At 38.7% G+C, this 14,495-nt stretch overlaps 1 protein-coding gene across 1 annotated transcript in view; it reads right to left on the bottom strand.

Annotated features, from left to right (window-relative positions):
- Window positions 1-14,495, bottom strand: part of LOC103806146 (atrial natriuretic peptide-converting enzyme-like) — a gene marked incomplete at its 5' end in the record, with an annotated part of 71,592 nt that overhangs the window by 30,605 nt on the left and 26,492 nt on the right. The window contains one exon of the mRNA XM_009078825.1: window positions 4,962-5,143. Within this exon, the coding sequence (XP_009077073.1) occupies window positions 4,962-5,143 (182 nt within the window). The remainder of the gene's footprint in view (window positions 1-4,961; window positions 5,144-14,495) is intronic.

Raw genomic sequence — 14,495 nt, 5'->3', positions numbered from 1 at the left:
AACGCTGAATTTTGATACTTGTTCTGAAACCTAGAGGATTTAGTTATGTAACCATTTATAAGACTTTCTTGATCACAGGCAAATGGTTGCATACTCAGAAATGCTGGGACTGCTTGAAACAAAGCAGCAACAGCAGAAGAAGAAATAATGCCTGAAATAGATGTATGAAGTAAAAAAAATATGGACCATTTTACTCAATAATATTAAAAAAATCAAAGGTGCTATTATAAAGAAATGTGTTCGGAAATGTTAATTACTGATACCTCTGAAAATAATTCAGACATTTATTACTAAAATGATGCAAATATACACACACCCAAACTCCTGAAGTAGAAACAATGTTAAGTAAAAGAAGCCCAAAGAAAATTAAAGCAATCCATGTTGATAGAGAAATTTTCTTGGTTTTGACCTTACGCAGAAAGGTTTACAATCTGGAATAGCTTCCAAAATCCCTGACTATATACCATAGGCAGCAAAAAGTGCTTTAGGTTACCTGTGCCTGGTGCACTATCAAAAGTGGCTTTGAGGATTCAAGACCATTTTTGTGCTGTACATCACAGTTAGATTACTGGAATGTCATCTACAGAAGGTTATATGGGCACATTCCTGGAAAGCTGCAGGTAGCACAGACTGAAATATTATTTTACTATCCTCAAGACTGACATTTGGTTTCATTTCGAGGTATAGCAATAAATAAAGCATTCTATAACCATGAAATGACCGTGGAAAGTGATGCTTTTTTTTTTTCAAAGTGAAGAGGAGACAACATTCACTATCTAATGCTATGAAAGAACTAGGAGGTATTAAAACAACCAAAAGGCAGTACTCTTCATACAATGCATTGATAAGCTTTGTAGTATGATACTATGGATGCTAAAATGTACATAGGTCTACGAAACAAAGGCACACATTAATAGAATAAAAATCTATGGTGCGTCACAAATTACAGAAAGTCCTTGAATCTCAGATGGACAATGCAGGAGTAATTACTAAAGTATTGCCACATAGTCTTTCCCTGTTCTCCTATTCTTCTCTGGGCATTTGATTTTGTCCGCTTTTGGAGTCAGCGAAATGGTGGACAGACTTTTCATCTGACTCAACAGAGTCACAATAGCACAGTGGGACACAGAGGAATCCCTGTATTCTCTTGCCTACAAATTTTCATCACCTGCTCTCTATACCATATGTACCCTGCAGTACAGCATATGGATCTTGTTGCTGTCAGTTCTAAAACGTTTTGACACTAGGATCACAATCACAGAATTAGAAAAGCTGACGACTCCTTACCCCCAGGAAATTGTTCATTTCTCTATTTGCTTATGATGCAAAACCCCTTGGGAGAAAGAAGACAAAAGACCTATCTCTTTCATTCAAGTGATGTGGCCTGGGAAACTCCAAGCTGGAAAAGAAACAGGCAAAGAACAGGAATATGGGCAGAGATAAATGGTAGGGGAGGTAGAATGGGAGAATAAAAACCAAAGGATTTAATAAAATATACAGCAGGATCCACAGAAGCAGAGAATGAGTGCTTGGGGGAAATAGTTTTTCAACTGTGAATATTCTCTCATATGAAACACCAACACAATCCTGAACAATATTTTGTCTCCCTCAAAAGATTTTTCCACTGTTGCTGTTTTTGCAGTTGGCCAGCATCAATGTTATACATACACAGACCATCTCTCTCTACACTGCATTAAGAAAATTCAAGGGCAAAAAAGAAAAATAATGTCCTCTTGCTTTTAAAAGCTTGTTCTCAAATAAATTCTCTACTGGATATATATAGAGAGAGACACATATAAAATTAGCTTTACATTGCCTACAGAAAAACAAATGCCTGGTTGTAACCAGATATTGCTTTTGAATCTCTACTCCAAGTTATTCCTCAATGATAATTCTCTAAATTACTACCAGCATGAAAAATTCTGGAAGATAAACTGGACACTATGGAAAAAAGGAATTAGCAGAACAATTCTTGTTGGTATTTTATTCTTAGAATTAAACAAGATTTGCATTAGTTAAGTATATTTGGTTAATAAGAATAGTATTTTCCTTGTATACATTAAAAATAATTCTCTCCACATTTTCTATACTGCTTGGACTGTTACAACTTATGCAGGACAAGCTAGCATGTCACAACAGCCACTAGAAGGAAGTTTGAACTTCCTGGCTGAGTCACTGCAAAACTCAAAGCTAAACTTGGGTAAAGGCAATGGTATTATAAGTGAGTCCAGAGGAGGCCACCAAGATGATTAGAGTGCTGGAGCATGTCTTCTACAAGGAAAGGCTAAGAGAATTGGGATCATTCAGCCTAGAAAAGAAAAGGGTTTGGGGTGACCTAATTGGAGCCCTCCAGTACCTGAAGGGAGCCCACAAGAAAGATAGAGAGGGACTCTTTACAAGAGTATATAGTGACAGGACAAGGAAAATTACTTCAAACTGAAAGAGAGTAGGCGTTACGAACATTAGATCTTCCTAACATTGGACGTTAGGAAGAAATTCCTTGCTGTGAGGGTGGTGAGGCAGTAGAACAGGCTGTCTGAAGAAGTTGTGGATGCCCCATCCCTGGAAGAGTTCAAGGCCAGGTTGGATGGAGCTCTGAGCAACCTAGTCTAGTGAAAAATGGGCCTGTCCATAGCAGGAGGGTTGGAACTAGATGATCTTTAATGTTCCTTCCAACCCTAATCACTCTATGATTCTATGATTTGTTATAAACCTCATGGTTGTGATGTGCAGTTTCAGTCACTTGTGCATAATATTTTAACACAAAAAGATATTCATTCATAATGCCTCTTTAGTAAAAAGACAAAAATGAACACTGTCTGACAGTTCTGTACTGTCATTTACACAGTTTTGTTGTATAAACAGCAGGGGCATCATATTCGCTGCTGCTTTTGAAACCATTTTGCCTTTCAAATTAACTGAAAAGTAACTTCAGGGCTCTTGTGAGAGCTGCATGCTAATCTATGTCACATCATTGAGTTGCTTTACTTCTCATTCAACCTACTGTGTTTTTGCCTCCATGGTTTTAACAGCACCAGTCATGTTGGCTTGTCAAAGCAAATAAAATAACGGAAAAAACAGTGTCAGTTGAGAGAGAGAAAAACAGAGTTGGAATATTTCTATGAGTAGGGACATGAATAACAGCCCTTAGGAAGGTTTCTGAGATTTCTTCCCTCCAGAATGCATTATTGGTTTCATGTGGAATGAATGGCTGATGGTGACTCCTGCTCACTCCCTTACATGCTCACAACAACTTAGACCTGTGAAACCAGTTCAACACTCTATGTTAAGTCTCAACAGATGGATTCTTAAGGTTATTTTCAGAGCAGCTGACCTTCTCACCTACTGAGTATTCACTTGTCACTTGTGTGAAAGGAAAACAACTTGAAGAACATCAACCTGCAGCCCTGCACCTTTTTCTCTGTGACTCATTTTGTACACTTGGATGTGTTACAATAATGGCACATGGCTCAGATTTTCCAGTACAATCAGTGCATCTGCAGTCACATCAGGAATGTACTTCATAAGACATTCTCCACAGTAGTAACATGCACTCAATTTGCAATGCCCATGGAGGAAACTTCTAGACAAAGAGATAAATATTAGCAGTGAGATGTAAACAAGCATGCATCCATTAGATAATCCAAATTCTAACTAATAAATAATTTTCAGGAAAGCTGGTAATTATTCCCAGGATAAATGCTCTGGATTCTAACTGGAACATCACTCAAGCATGTCCTCCAACAGAACTGGGAAAGCCATGTGAGTTTCAAGGATTTTTTGGCAGAGTGATACTCTTCAATTCACAAAATATGGAGCATATAGAGTATTTAGTCACAATCTGACGAAAATAAACAAGAGAAAATTTTGTTTGGGATTGGATGATACTGTGCAAGTATCTGTGAAAGAAACAGGTATAGCAGCCAGGTTTTGATTTTGATAAATACAAGAAATAACTAAAGAGGCAAAAGAGAATTACATTATCAGACAAAACAAATTATATGCAAGGCATATGTAGGCAGAGAGGAATTCACTGCATGCTATCTGGAGGCATCAGTCCCCAAAAGAAACCAGAAAGCTGAGAAATAAGCAGACACATGCCAAAGACATGCTCTTGGAATTTCCAGGAACTGGACCCTGAGAAGAGTGCGAAGAGCACTTTGGGCTTTGGGCTGAGCACTAGGTAAAATGGGATTGGAGCAGCTAATCCCAATGTCAGTCTCTTCTCCCAAGTAACAAGCAATATGACAGAAAGAAACAGCCTCAAGTTGCACCAGGGGAGGTTTAGATCGGATATTAGGAAAAGTTTCCTCATGGAGAGGGTGATCAGGCATTGGAACAGGCTGCCCAGGGGGAGTGGTGGAAACACCATCCCTGAAGGTACTTAAAGATGTGTAGACATAACACTTAGGGACATGGTTTAAGTGGTGCAATTGGCAGTGCTGATTTAATGGTTAGACTGGATGAGCGTAAGCATCTTTTTCAACCTAAATGACTCTGATTTTATGTGTGGGTGTATACAAACCATGCTTTTTGAAAAGTTGACCTCTTGACCAGTTTGGGGCTCATTTTTACAGCATGAAAAAAAAGAGATACACTTGAAATTTGGCCTGTGGATCAGGTTCCTGCTCCAAATAACAAACCTGTATTTAGTAGAGTTTAGCAAAGAAAAACTCATCAGAACATTTTAAAGGTCATGCTACTTTTCTCCTACCTTCTTTCCTTGAAACAACTTAGAATTTTTGATGCAAAACAAAAAGGTCTCAAATTAACATGTCTGAAAACATTTAGCCTAAACAATTAAAGCACAGCAAAATTATAACCAACTGACAACCAGACTACATCACAGTAATATGAATGAACATTGTAGCAGAATAATAAATAATAATTTCAACCCAGAGCTTTTCCTATGCAATAAAAAATACATGAACATAGTGTAACAGTTAAGAATGGAAACATACACTGCTTTCCTTTTTCTTGGTGAGGTGAGAAGCATACCCTGGTAGTAGTGTCATTTTCAGTTTTGTTTTGGAATTGAGAACACTTCAGGAAATCTGGCCAAGAAGCATTTACCATACCCAGGACTGGTTCACAGCCTTCCTTTGCTGCCTCACAAAATGTTCTGCAGGGCAAGAGGCCTCGACTGAAGAAAAGAGACAGAGAACAACATCAAAAATTATTACTACTGTATTAGATTGTGCAAACTTTTAAAAAAGAGTAAAGAAGTAATAATAAACACTTCTGAAGAATTTTGCTTTCTATAGAGCCACACCAAAAAGGTGCCACATCTTCATTATTCATGGAAGGTGACATCAGCTCTGACTTTCAAGCTAAATTTAACTGCAAATGAGGCTCAAATCAGGCTCAGAACAGATTTCAAGTTCAATTCAGTACAAGCTGAAATTGGGATTTCATCAGCTTTTGAACCAATATAATAATGGTGTAGTAAAACCTCACAAGAGAAAGCTTGCATCTTCATCCTCTTCTTCTATCCCATAGTTGTGCAGACCTTCCCCTCTCTAGTTTTTGGCAAACATTTCCATGAGCTTATAAAACAAATAATTAACTTGGAAAAAAATCTTTTCATGTTTTTGACTGCGTAAGCCTTCTGACAACTTAGGTGTGCTGAATGCTCTCATGAAGAGAACCAACAACCACCAGACATAAACTGTAGGAACACAGAGAACACTGTATCACCCCCTTTTAGCATTTATGTGCTCTTGCATTATTTCCCCTGAGCAGTCAAAACATGAGTGTCAGATCAAATGCAACAACAGTGTTGTAAATAACCAGAGAGTCACTTGTACCTAAATAATTATATCCTTTATCATAATCATGAGCTGCCACCACCATTACCATATATGATTTTCTTAGCATGATCATTAAATTCTGGAAAGATTCCATGCACAAAATGATGTAATGGAAGTGAAATTCAGCTAAACAAACATCAGATTGACCTGGAAGGTCACAATATTTTGAAAGGAGGCAAAACTGCTTTAAGCAGAAAATGCCAACCAGCTCTCAGTGGAAGGAATAAGGTTTACAGAGACAGAAATACATGTAATTGATAATCATGGCTCTTTCACACAACAGCTGACACATGCAGAAATGCTTGAGAGAACTTCACCCATGCAAGTGCATAGAAGATATGAGATGGCATCTAAGGACACTGTTCAGTGCTCTTGCAAGGCCTGTCTCCATCATGTCTGAAAGGTCATGAACATCAAGGGAGGTTGCTCACAACTAGGAAAAGGCAAATGTTGTATTCATCTTCAAAAAAAAAAGAGCCAAGACGGTCAAGCTGGCTAACTTCAAGCTGGTTAGCCAGATTTAGTCCCAAGGAAAATCACAGTGAGTCCTACCTGAACACATTTCTGGGCACAGGAAGGTGGTGATCAAGAACAGTCAGCATAGATTTACCAAGGGTAAATCATGGCTGACCACTCTGATTGCCTATTCTAATAAAATAACTAGATATGTAGTACTGGGACCTGTCCTGTTTGACAGCTTTATTAAGGACCTGGAAGAAGTGACCAATTGTGCTCTTGTCAAGTCTGCAGATGACACCAAACTGTAGGAGGTAATTTTCCAACAATTTCTTGTAATTTATATCTAAATTACTGCAGAACCTTTTAGGCTTTAGCAAATACAATTTTGCTTTATTCATAACCACCCATAATGCCACAGAAAAATCCGTTTCCTGGTAAACTACTGTGGTCCTATCATCTCAGGCACAAGTGGCCTGAACTGAAAAGTCCACAGTACCCAAAAACTCACTTATTTATTGTTTCTTTACACCGTGACAGAGGAAAACACAGTACTATTAGCAACTGTGTGACATGGCAGCAAACCACACAAGCAAGGAATAAAAAGCAGCCAGAGCTGCCTGACTACCAGTGGTAACATGAAGAGATTGGTGTAAAGCCAAATACTCACTTGCATAAGTTTTCTGAATCCAGTATGGTTGCCTTTATCTTCTTAGAAGCTAAAAATAGAAGTGTGTTGCCAGTGTTGTTACTGAATTCATTACATACTCTGGTTGGGATCACTGTTTCAAAATATGGACCTTTAGAGATATATTCTCCAGGTAATGCTAAGGAGTTTTACACACAGCACTTTACATGCTACACGACTGAACTTATCTCAGAAACATGTCAAGGACCTTTCCCTCTGAAATTTTCCCTTGCAGTTTCCTAGATGGCAGCTTACTTGATGCCTGGAAAGAAGCAGATATATTCTAAAATAGCACTTTTCACCACCATATTTTGATGTGTTGAAAGGCAGAAAATTTCTGCACCATAAATCACCTATCTGGCTGTGTACAAAACCAGGAACAAATGGTCCCTACTGATGACAGAAAGAGTTGCCACTTATTAGTTTGGCAGTTGTACTGGCAAACCATATGACTTTTAAGGGCTCTTCAGATAAAGATGTTCTAAGACACTCTTCTGCTTTATATAGAACCTATTTGATATGGAGAGAAAGAAAGGGCACAACAAAAGCTCTCCAGTAGCCATCACTGCCTCCTGTCTGGAGCCTGAAAAACTCCCTAAATAAAGCACAGTAATAATTTAGAAATTACTAGGCTTCTAAAAGACAACTGCATAGTGTTCTAATAAGTTGGCAGAATTTTCAGCCTAGAAAAACTCTGGCAAATCAGAAAACATGGGATTACCCAGCAATTACTGCAACATTTGATCCAGTTTCAATGTTCAGTCACGTGTGCTCCACAAATTAAATACTTCTGGATAATGATCAAGTTCAGTATGGACATATTGCTTAATCTACTGAAGGATGAAAATATTGTTAAAAATCTCCATCTTGATTAGTCTTATTTACAGCTACTCAGAGACTAATCATTTTAAAAATAAACTGGCAGATTTACAGCAATCTTACCATAATGGATTTGATGCCAGTGGAAGGCACAGAAGCAGTTTATAACATATTAGGGTGTGATTCTGCTCTGCAAGATATTACTGGAAAAAACTCTTCCTGAAAATGGAGTTTGAGGAAAGAACAGATATGTGACATATTTAAACTCTGCGGTTGGTTTCCCCGCACTTAAAAATTCATACTTTGGTTATTTCAGCTGCACAGAAATACCAACATTAAGAACTGTATGGCACCAGAAGAAACAAAAATGTTCTTTATAGTTTATTAAGTATATTAGGGTAAAGAGAATAAACAAAGGGGTTTAATTTGCATAAGGTATCTTTGCAGAAGCTATTTATCAAAGGAGTTTTATATCAAATATTCATTGAAGCAGGTATCTACAATACAGTATTTGACTGGAATAGAGTTAACTTTCTTCACAGTGACTAGTATGGAGTTATGTTTAGGATTTGTGCTGAACACAGTGCTGATAATACAGAGATGTTTCTATTATTGCTAAGCAGAGTTTACACAGAGCCAAGGCCTTTGCTGCTTTCCATACTGCCACACTGGCAAGGAAGTTGGGGGTGCATGGGAGATTGGGAGGAGACACAGCTGGGACAGGTGACCCAAACTGACCAAAGGGATATTCCACACCATAGGACATCATGCTCAGTATATAAGGTGGGAGGAAGAAGGAGGAAGGAGGGACATTTGGAGTGATGTTGTTTGTCTTCCCAAGTAACCATTATACATGATGGGCCCTGCTCTCCTGGAGATGGCTGAACACCTCCTGCCCATGGGAAGCAGTGAATTAACTCCTTGTTTTGCTTTGCTTGTGTGCAGCTTTTGTTTTCCCTATTAAACTGTCTTTATCTCAACCCACGAGTTTTCTAGCTTTTGCCTTTCCAATTCCATCCCCGATCCCACTGATGGGGCGTGAGCGAGCAGCTGTGTGGGGCTTGGTTGCTGACTGGGGTTAAACCATGACAAGCACATACTCTAAAAGTATTATGTTAACTGATTTTAAGCTTCCAAAGAGGCTACACATTGTCTGAGAGCAGATGGTCTGACTCTTCATGACAGTCACCTAGAGTTCACTTAAATTGGAATTCAAATTGTCTGAGTATAATCCTACCTACATGGATCTACTCCTTATCACTCAAAGATATTTTACATTCTTAGATTAATTCTTTTCAGAATTTACTCCTTCTGTCATACTGACTTCTTTTCTTTGCAATCACATTACCATGCACAGGGCTCATCGGTAGACTCTGTTACTTAAGTGGTTGTTTTGGGTACTAGAAATTATCAAAGAAACACACTACAAGAATCAGTAAGGAGAGGGAAGATCCTCTTGGCAACTATTTTTCCTCTTGCTGCAGAATTTAACACAGTTTCTGAAGTCAGCTTAAGGATCAAGGTAGCTCAAGGATCTGACTATCAAACTCAGCAGCCACTGAGGGCATGTCTTCTTGGAAGCAGCAGCAGCATATGCAGATTTTGTTCCCAAATGCCTGTATCTGCTTCTGTGCTGCTTTCAGTTTTGCTGTTTGTAACAGCTGTTTGTAGGCTGTATAGTAAGACAGGTCAAATAAGTGATTCAGCTAAGAGTAATGTGACCACAAAAAAAGCCTTTTTTTTTCATCATATGACAACTCAATTGGCTCCTCCAATGGGATACAGACAAAGCAGGAAAAAGATGTCAGGAGAGGGAGAAATAGAAATTGTTAAAGCTGACAAAAGCATTAAATAAAATAGACGACTAACCATCCTGCAGGGACTCTCCATGCAGCCTGGTAAATTTGATAGTCTATCTAGTGCTCATTATTTTCTGTGGCATTTCTTTGTGTCTCTACATTAGTATCTCTGCTGGTAAAAGCACTGCCACAGCCAAGCCCTGTTGAGAAATTGATTACTGAAATTTTACAGATTAAAACAAAAAAAGGCAAATGACTTGCAAAAGGTTATAAACCAAGCTGGTATGCCAGAGCTGAAAATACAGCACGAAAATCACTCTGAGAACACACAACTGCTGACAGTTCAATAGACAACCTGACTGAAGACAGACTGATGAACATTTTAGCTACTGCTGGTCCTCATTACTGTTCTTTCCCCAACTTCATCCCTTTGGTTGTTATAACTGTTTCTCTGTCCACGCAATAAGCTGTATTCAGGTATTGAGCCAAGCTAAAATCAAGTGTAGGTTGTTTTGAGAGATTATTTTTTCAGCCAAATCTGTTTAAGGGAAGGTTTAAACTGGCATGGTCAGAGGAGATATTAATCATACTACTGCCATGATATAGAGCACTGCAGGGTAATCCACTGTAGCATTCATAGGCACACAGGCCAAGAATGGTGATTGATCAAGGGGCAAAATAAAGGAATTAGTAATACAATTGTGAGAGACTCCTGGGGCAGGGGGGACCCCTAGGGACAAGGACAAACTCAAACATGTAAAGAAGAAAACTGAGGTTATTCTCTGTGTTTCTACAGCCCTGAAATCAAACAAGTTGAAGTAACACGCTGACACAGCAGCCATTGTTAGTTCTAATTGTCATTGTGGGGATTTTCTAACAATAAAGACTTCCACAGAATATAAATGTCACAAAAGGAAGTTTCTACAGTCAACACCCACACCCAGAATTACAGTCTGCAAGAGTGACAGTTCTTGTGAAATCTCTCTCAGTACCCTCTCACAGTACTCCAACATGGAAAGCAGCACAGAGTCACTCAAAAGAGCTTTATGAGGCAAACTGAGAAAAATCTCAATATTATTTTTTGATTTATGGATTTGTAAAAAAATGGGCTGCTTAAGGTTTCACTTTCACATAATCAAGAAAACAATGTATTTTCACCTTTCACTGTATCATTATCTTGCAAGCTAGTTGGAAAGATTGCAATTTTTTTCCATTTTGTCTCTAGAGACAGGTTTAAATCTGAAGTTTGCTTCTTTACACAGTAACAAAATCTGAAAGGAAAGTAAGATTATTTTAGCATTTTGTGGTTATTTCACTTGCCAAAATTATATTGAATCCATATAGCAACATTTAAAGGCAGCACCTCAACTCCAAGTAACACTTTGTATTATGCCATGCAGAGCTAGTGCATGTTTTTTACTTCCCACCTTGATTTTGGCTCAAATGCATGTTGTGTTTTCTTGAAGGAGGTCCCCTTCAAAGATGCAAAATTAACCTGTAAAAGGACTACAGAGGATGCACAGTCTGAGAAATGTCTAACATCTCAAAGGAGAAAAAAGGATTTGGAGGTGATCCTGGCAAAAGGCAGCAGCATGTCAACTCCCCTGGGCTTGGAGCCTGAAGAATAGTTCCAGCTGTTCCAGATCGAGGCCTTGCATTAATTGGCTGAATTGCTGGTAGACGCTCACTCATCTGCCCTGCAGGGACTGAGAATAGGCACTGACAGCTAGTGCAGAAAGCCAGTTCTCACTCATACACTCACGAATACTGCATCTGCTGTTGTGAAGCTGGCAGTTACAGATAAGCCACAAGAGGAATGCCCTTTCCAAGAGGCTGAAAAAAGCCTGGTTTATACAATGAGAATGAAAAAGATGGAGATACTGAATGAGTTGCCTGCAGCATGGAAGAACATACAATCTGTTTAAATATCTCAAAACCAATTAAGATTAAAAAAATTGGACTGGAACCTCTTCTGTGGGTCCATACAGATGCCTTATAATTTTTCTTCTAAAAGTTACACTATTCTTCTAAAAGTTAACTATTCCTTAATAGTTGTCATTTCTTGTGGCAACAGAAAAGAGATTGCTAAAAAGTTACACTTGCAAAAGTCTTAGAACAGATCTGATATTCAAGACTACCAAACTGCTCACAAGGAACTCTGAAGTCTGTTCAGAGGAAGGAATTATAAAATCCTGATTCCAGTGAAAGTGGAACTGAGAATAAATTCAAATATAACATTAGATTAAAAAGACTCTTCTTATCAGTCAGTCTGATCATTTATTTTGTAGACAAAACCCAGATAAATGATTTTGACCAAAATAAGAGGTCATTCCTATCTGAGTCAGCAGTGTGCTCTGGCAGCCAGAAAGGCCAACCGTGTCCTGAGGTGCATCAGGCATAGCATAGCCAGCCAGTCAAGGAAGGTGACTGTCTCACTCTGCTCTGTGCTGGTACAGACTCACCTCAGGTACTATGTGCAGTCTGGGGCAGCACAATGTAAGATATAAAGCTGTTAAAGAGCATCCAAAGGAGGCAACAAAGATGGTGAAGGGCATAGAGGGAAAGCCACATGAGGACTGGCTGAGGTCACTTGGTCTGTGCAACCTGCAGGAGACCTCACTGCAGTCTACAGCATCCTCATGAGGAGAGGTAGAGGGACAGGCACTGAGCTCTTCTCTCTGGTGACCAGGGAAAGGAACCAAGGGAATGACAAGAAGCTGTGTCAGGGGAGGTTTAGGTTAAATATCAGGAAAAGGTTCTTCACCCAGAGGGTGGCTGGGCCCTGGAACAGGCTCCCCAGGGAAGTGGCCATGGTACCAAGCCTGTCAGAGTTCAAGCAGCATCTGGGCAATGCTCTCAGGCACATGGTATGATTCATAGAGATGTCCTGGGCAGGGCCAAAAGTTGGACTTCAATGATCCTTGTGGGTCCCTTCCAACTCAGGATATTCTATGATTCTATGAATCAGCAAGAAACATAAATTCAGAAATCCACTCTGACTCTTCAATCGCTTCTGTATATGACAGCACCATATGTCACAGCTGAGTTTATAATACCATAACAATCAGAAACACCTAAAGCATACCCCGTGCAGCAGAAGTACTTTCTCTGTTCTATCATACTTAGGCAAAGTACCACATAAATTTTCCCATATAACATTGAAATGATTGCCATAAAACAAGCTATCAAGATGATTTTATGTGTTTTGCATGACAACCATAATTAGTTGGGATGATCTGTCCTGACTAAAGTAGCCAGCCTGTCCGGATTTCTCTTACTGATCCCATCACTTACTTCAAACACAACGGTAAAAATGGGAGAGATGTAGTCAATTAATTCATTAGAGTTATAGTTAAGCCAGGAATCAGTTTAAATAGATATTATTAGGAATAGTGCTACAATTATAAGCTATTTTTACAATCTTGTACCATCTGCCAAAACTTCTCCTGAACAAAGTTAAATTTCTGAAAATTCTTGCCTGGTATTTATTATGCAAATGCTGAACATGGTGATTCATTTACTTTATAGAAATTTATTTTGCAAAAAAAAAGAAGCTCCTAATATGCCTGCAAATTCAGGTTACAAGATCTTTTGATGTTAGCAAACAAAATTCACACATGGGAAAGACAAGTTCTCGCAGTGAAACAGAAGTCCTCAGAATCACACGTAATTTGTCTATCCTTCTCATCCTGTGAGCCTGGTGCTTACCACCAGGGGCTCCAGCAGGGCAACAATCACTTTTCACAGGAGAGACAAACTTGTGAAAGTATGTCTCACTAGCTGAATCCTAATCAGTTTTTCACTGCAGATGGTTTAAAAGAGTTTTGTTAATAAACTGGGCACTAACAGGCTAAGCATGAGCTGAAAAGCATAAGGATTCTTGTAGAACCTTTGAACAAACATTCAATCCAAAGCCATTTTGTTTATTAACTTCTGCACATGAGGGTGTATTTGTATCTAGCAGTGGAGTTTTACCAAAGTAAAATCAAATGTTACCTCATTTATACGCTTCTGGTTTAGAGTCCAGGGGCACAAATCCAAAAGGAAACTACCAGTATTAATACTCCCAAAAGGTTTGTGAAAATGCAAGGTTTTACTGAAAGCCCCTGCCCTATAATTATTGCAATTCATTAAATGAAATAATCTCCTTTTGTGAAAACAAAGTGTGTTTTTCTAACAGATATATTAGCAAACAAACATTTAAAAAAGCCATGTTAATTTTAAGATTTGTTGTAAACAACTATATCAGTTACGTACATGATCAGTATTTACTTATAAGAAATAGCAGGAGAATGACCTGTGATCCCTAGTTAAGATATCAACGTAGAAACCAGAAACCAGAGCTTTTAAGAGAGAATACACACAACAAATCATTATGACAACATGGCTAGAGGCAATCAACCAGTAAAATACACATTCAAAAAATAACCAGTTCTCCTGATTTTCTTTTCTGCCTCCTTCCTTTCCCTTAACTGCTCTGAGCAGCATTGCGAAATATGTTTTCAAACAGACATTCCCATGCCCAGAATGTTCTCCAAAATGTTTCTCTGTTTGATAACCTTTTAACTCTGATTTATCCATAATTCCCCCCAACACACACACTTTGAAATCAGACCAGTGGAGTGGGTCTGCATGCAAGTTTGATGCTGCCTGCTATGACAAATGCTGCTTCACATGCACTGGACCACAGACATCATTCTGGCCAATGCAGGTTGCCATTGCCTATAGTTCTGTATTACTTTTAGAACATTTTTTTAAATTAATCTCTTAAGCAATCCCTTCCTTCTTTGCATTGACTTATTTACAAATTATACACATCAGTAATTTTAAACAGCTTCTATTCGTGGGCTGGGAAAGGACAGTTCTCTGAATGGGGAAAAAAAAAGCATTTTTTCCAGCATCCTATTTCTCTGTCCTGCTTTC

The sequence above is a fragment of the Acanthisitta chloris genome, unplaced genomic scaffold (assembly GCF_000695815.1).
Source record: "Acanthisitta chloris isolate BGI_N310 unplaced genomic scaffold, ASM69581v1 scaffold8797, whole genome shotgun sequence".
NCBI classification, from domain to species: Eukaryota; Metazoa; Chordata; class Aves; order Passeriformes; family Acanthisittidae; genus Acanthisitta; species Acanthisitta chloris.
The sequence above is the reverse complement of the archived record's forward strand: the minus strand, read 5'-3'. Positions and strand labels throughout refer to the sequence as shown.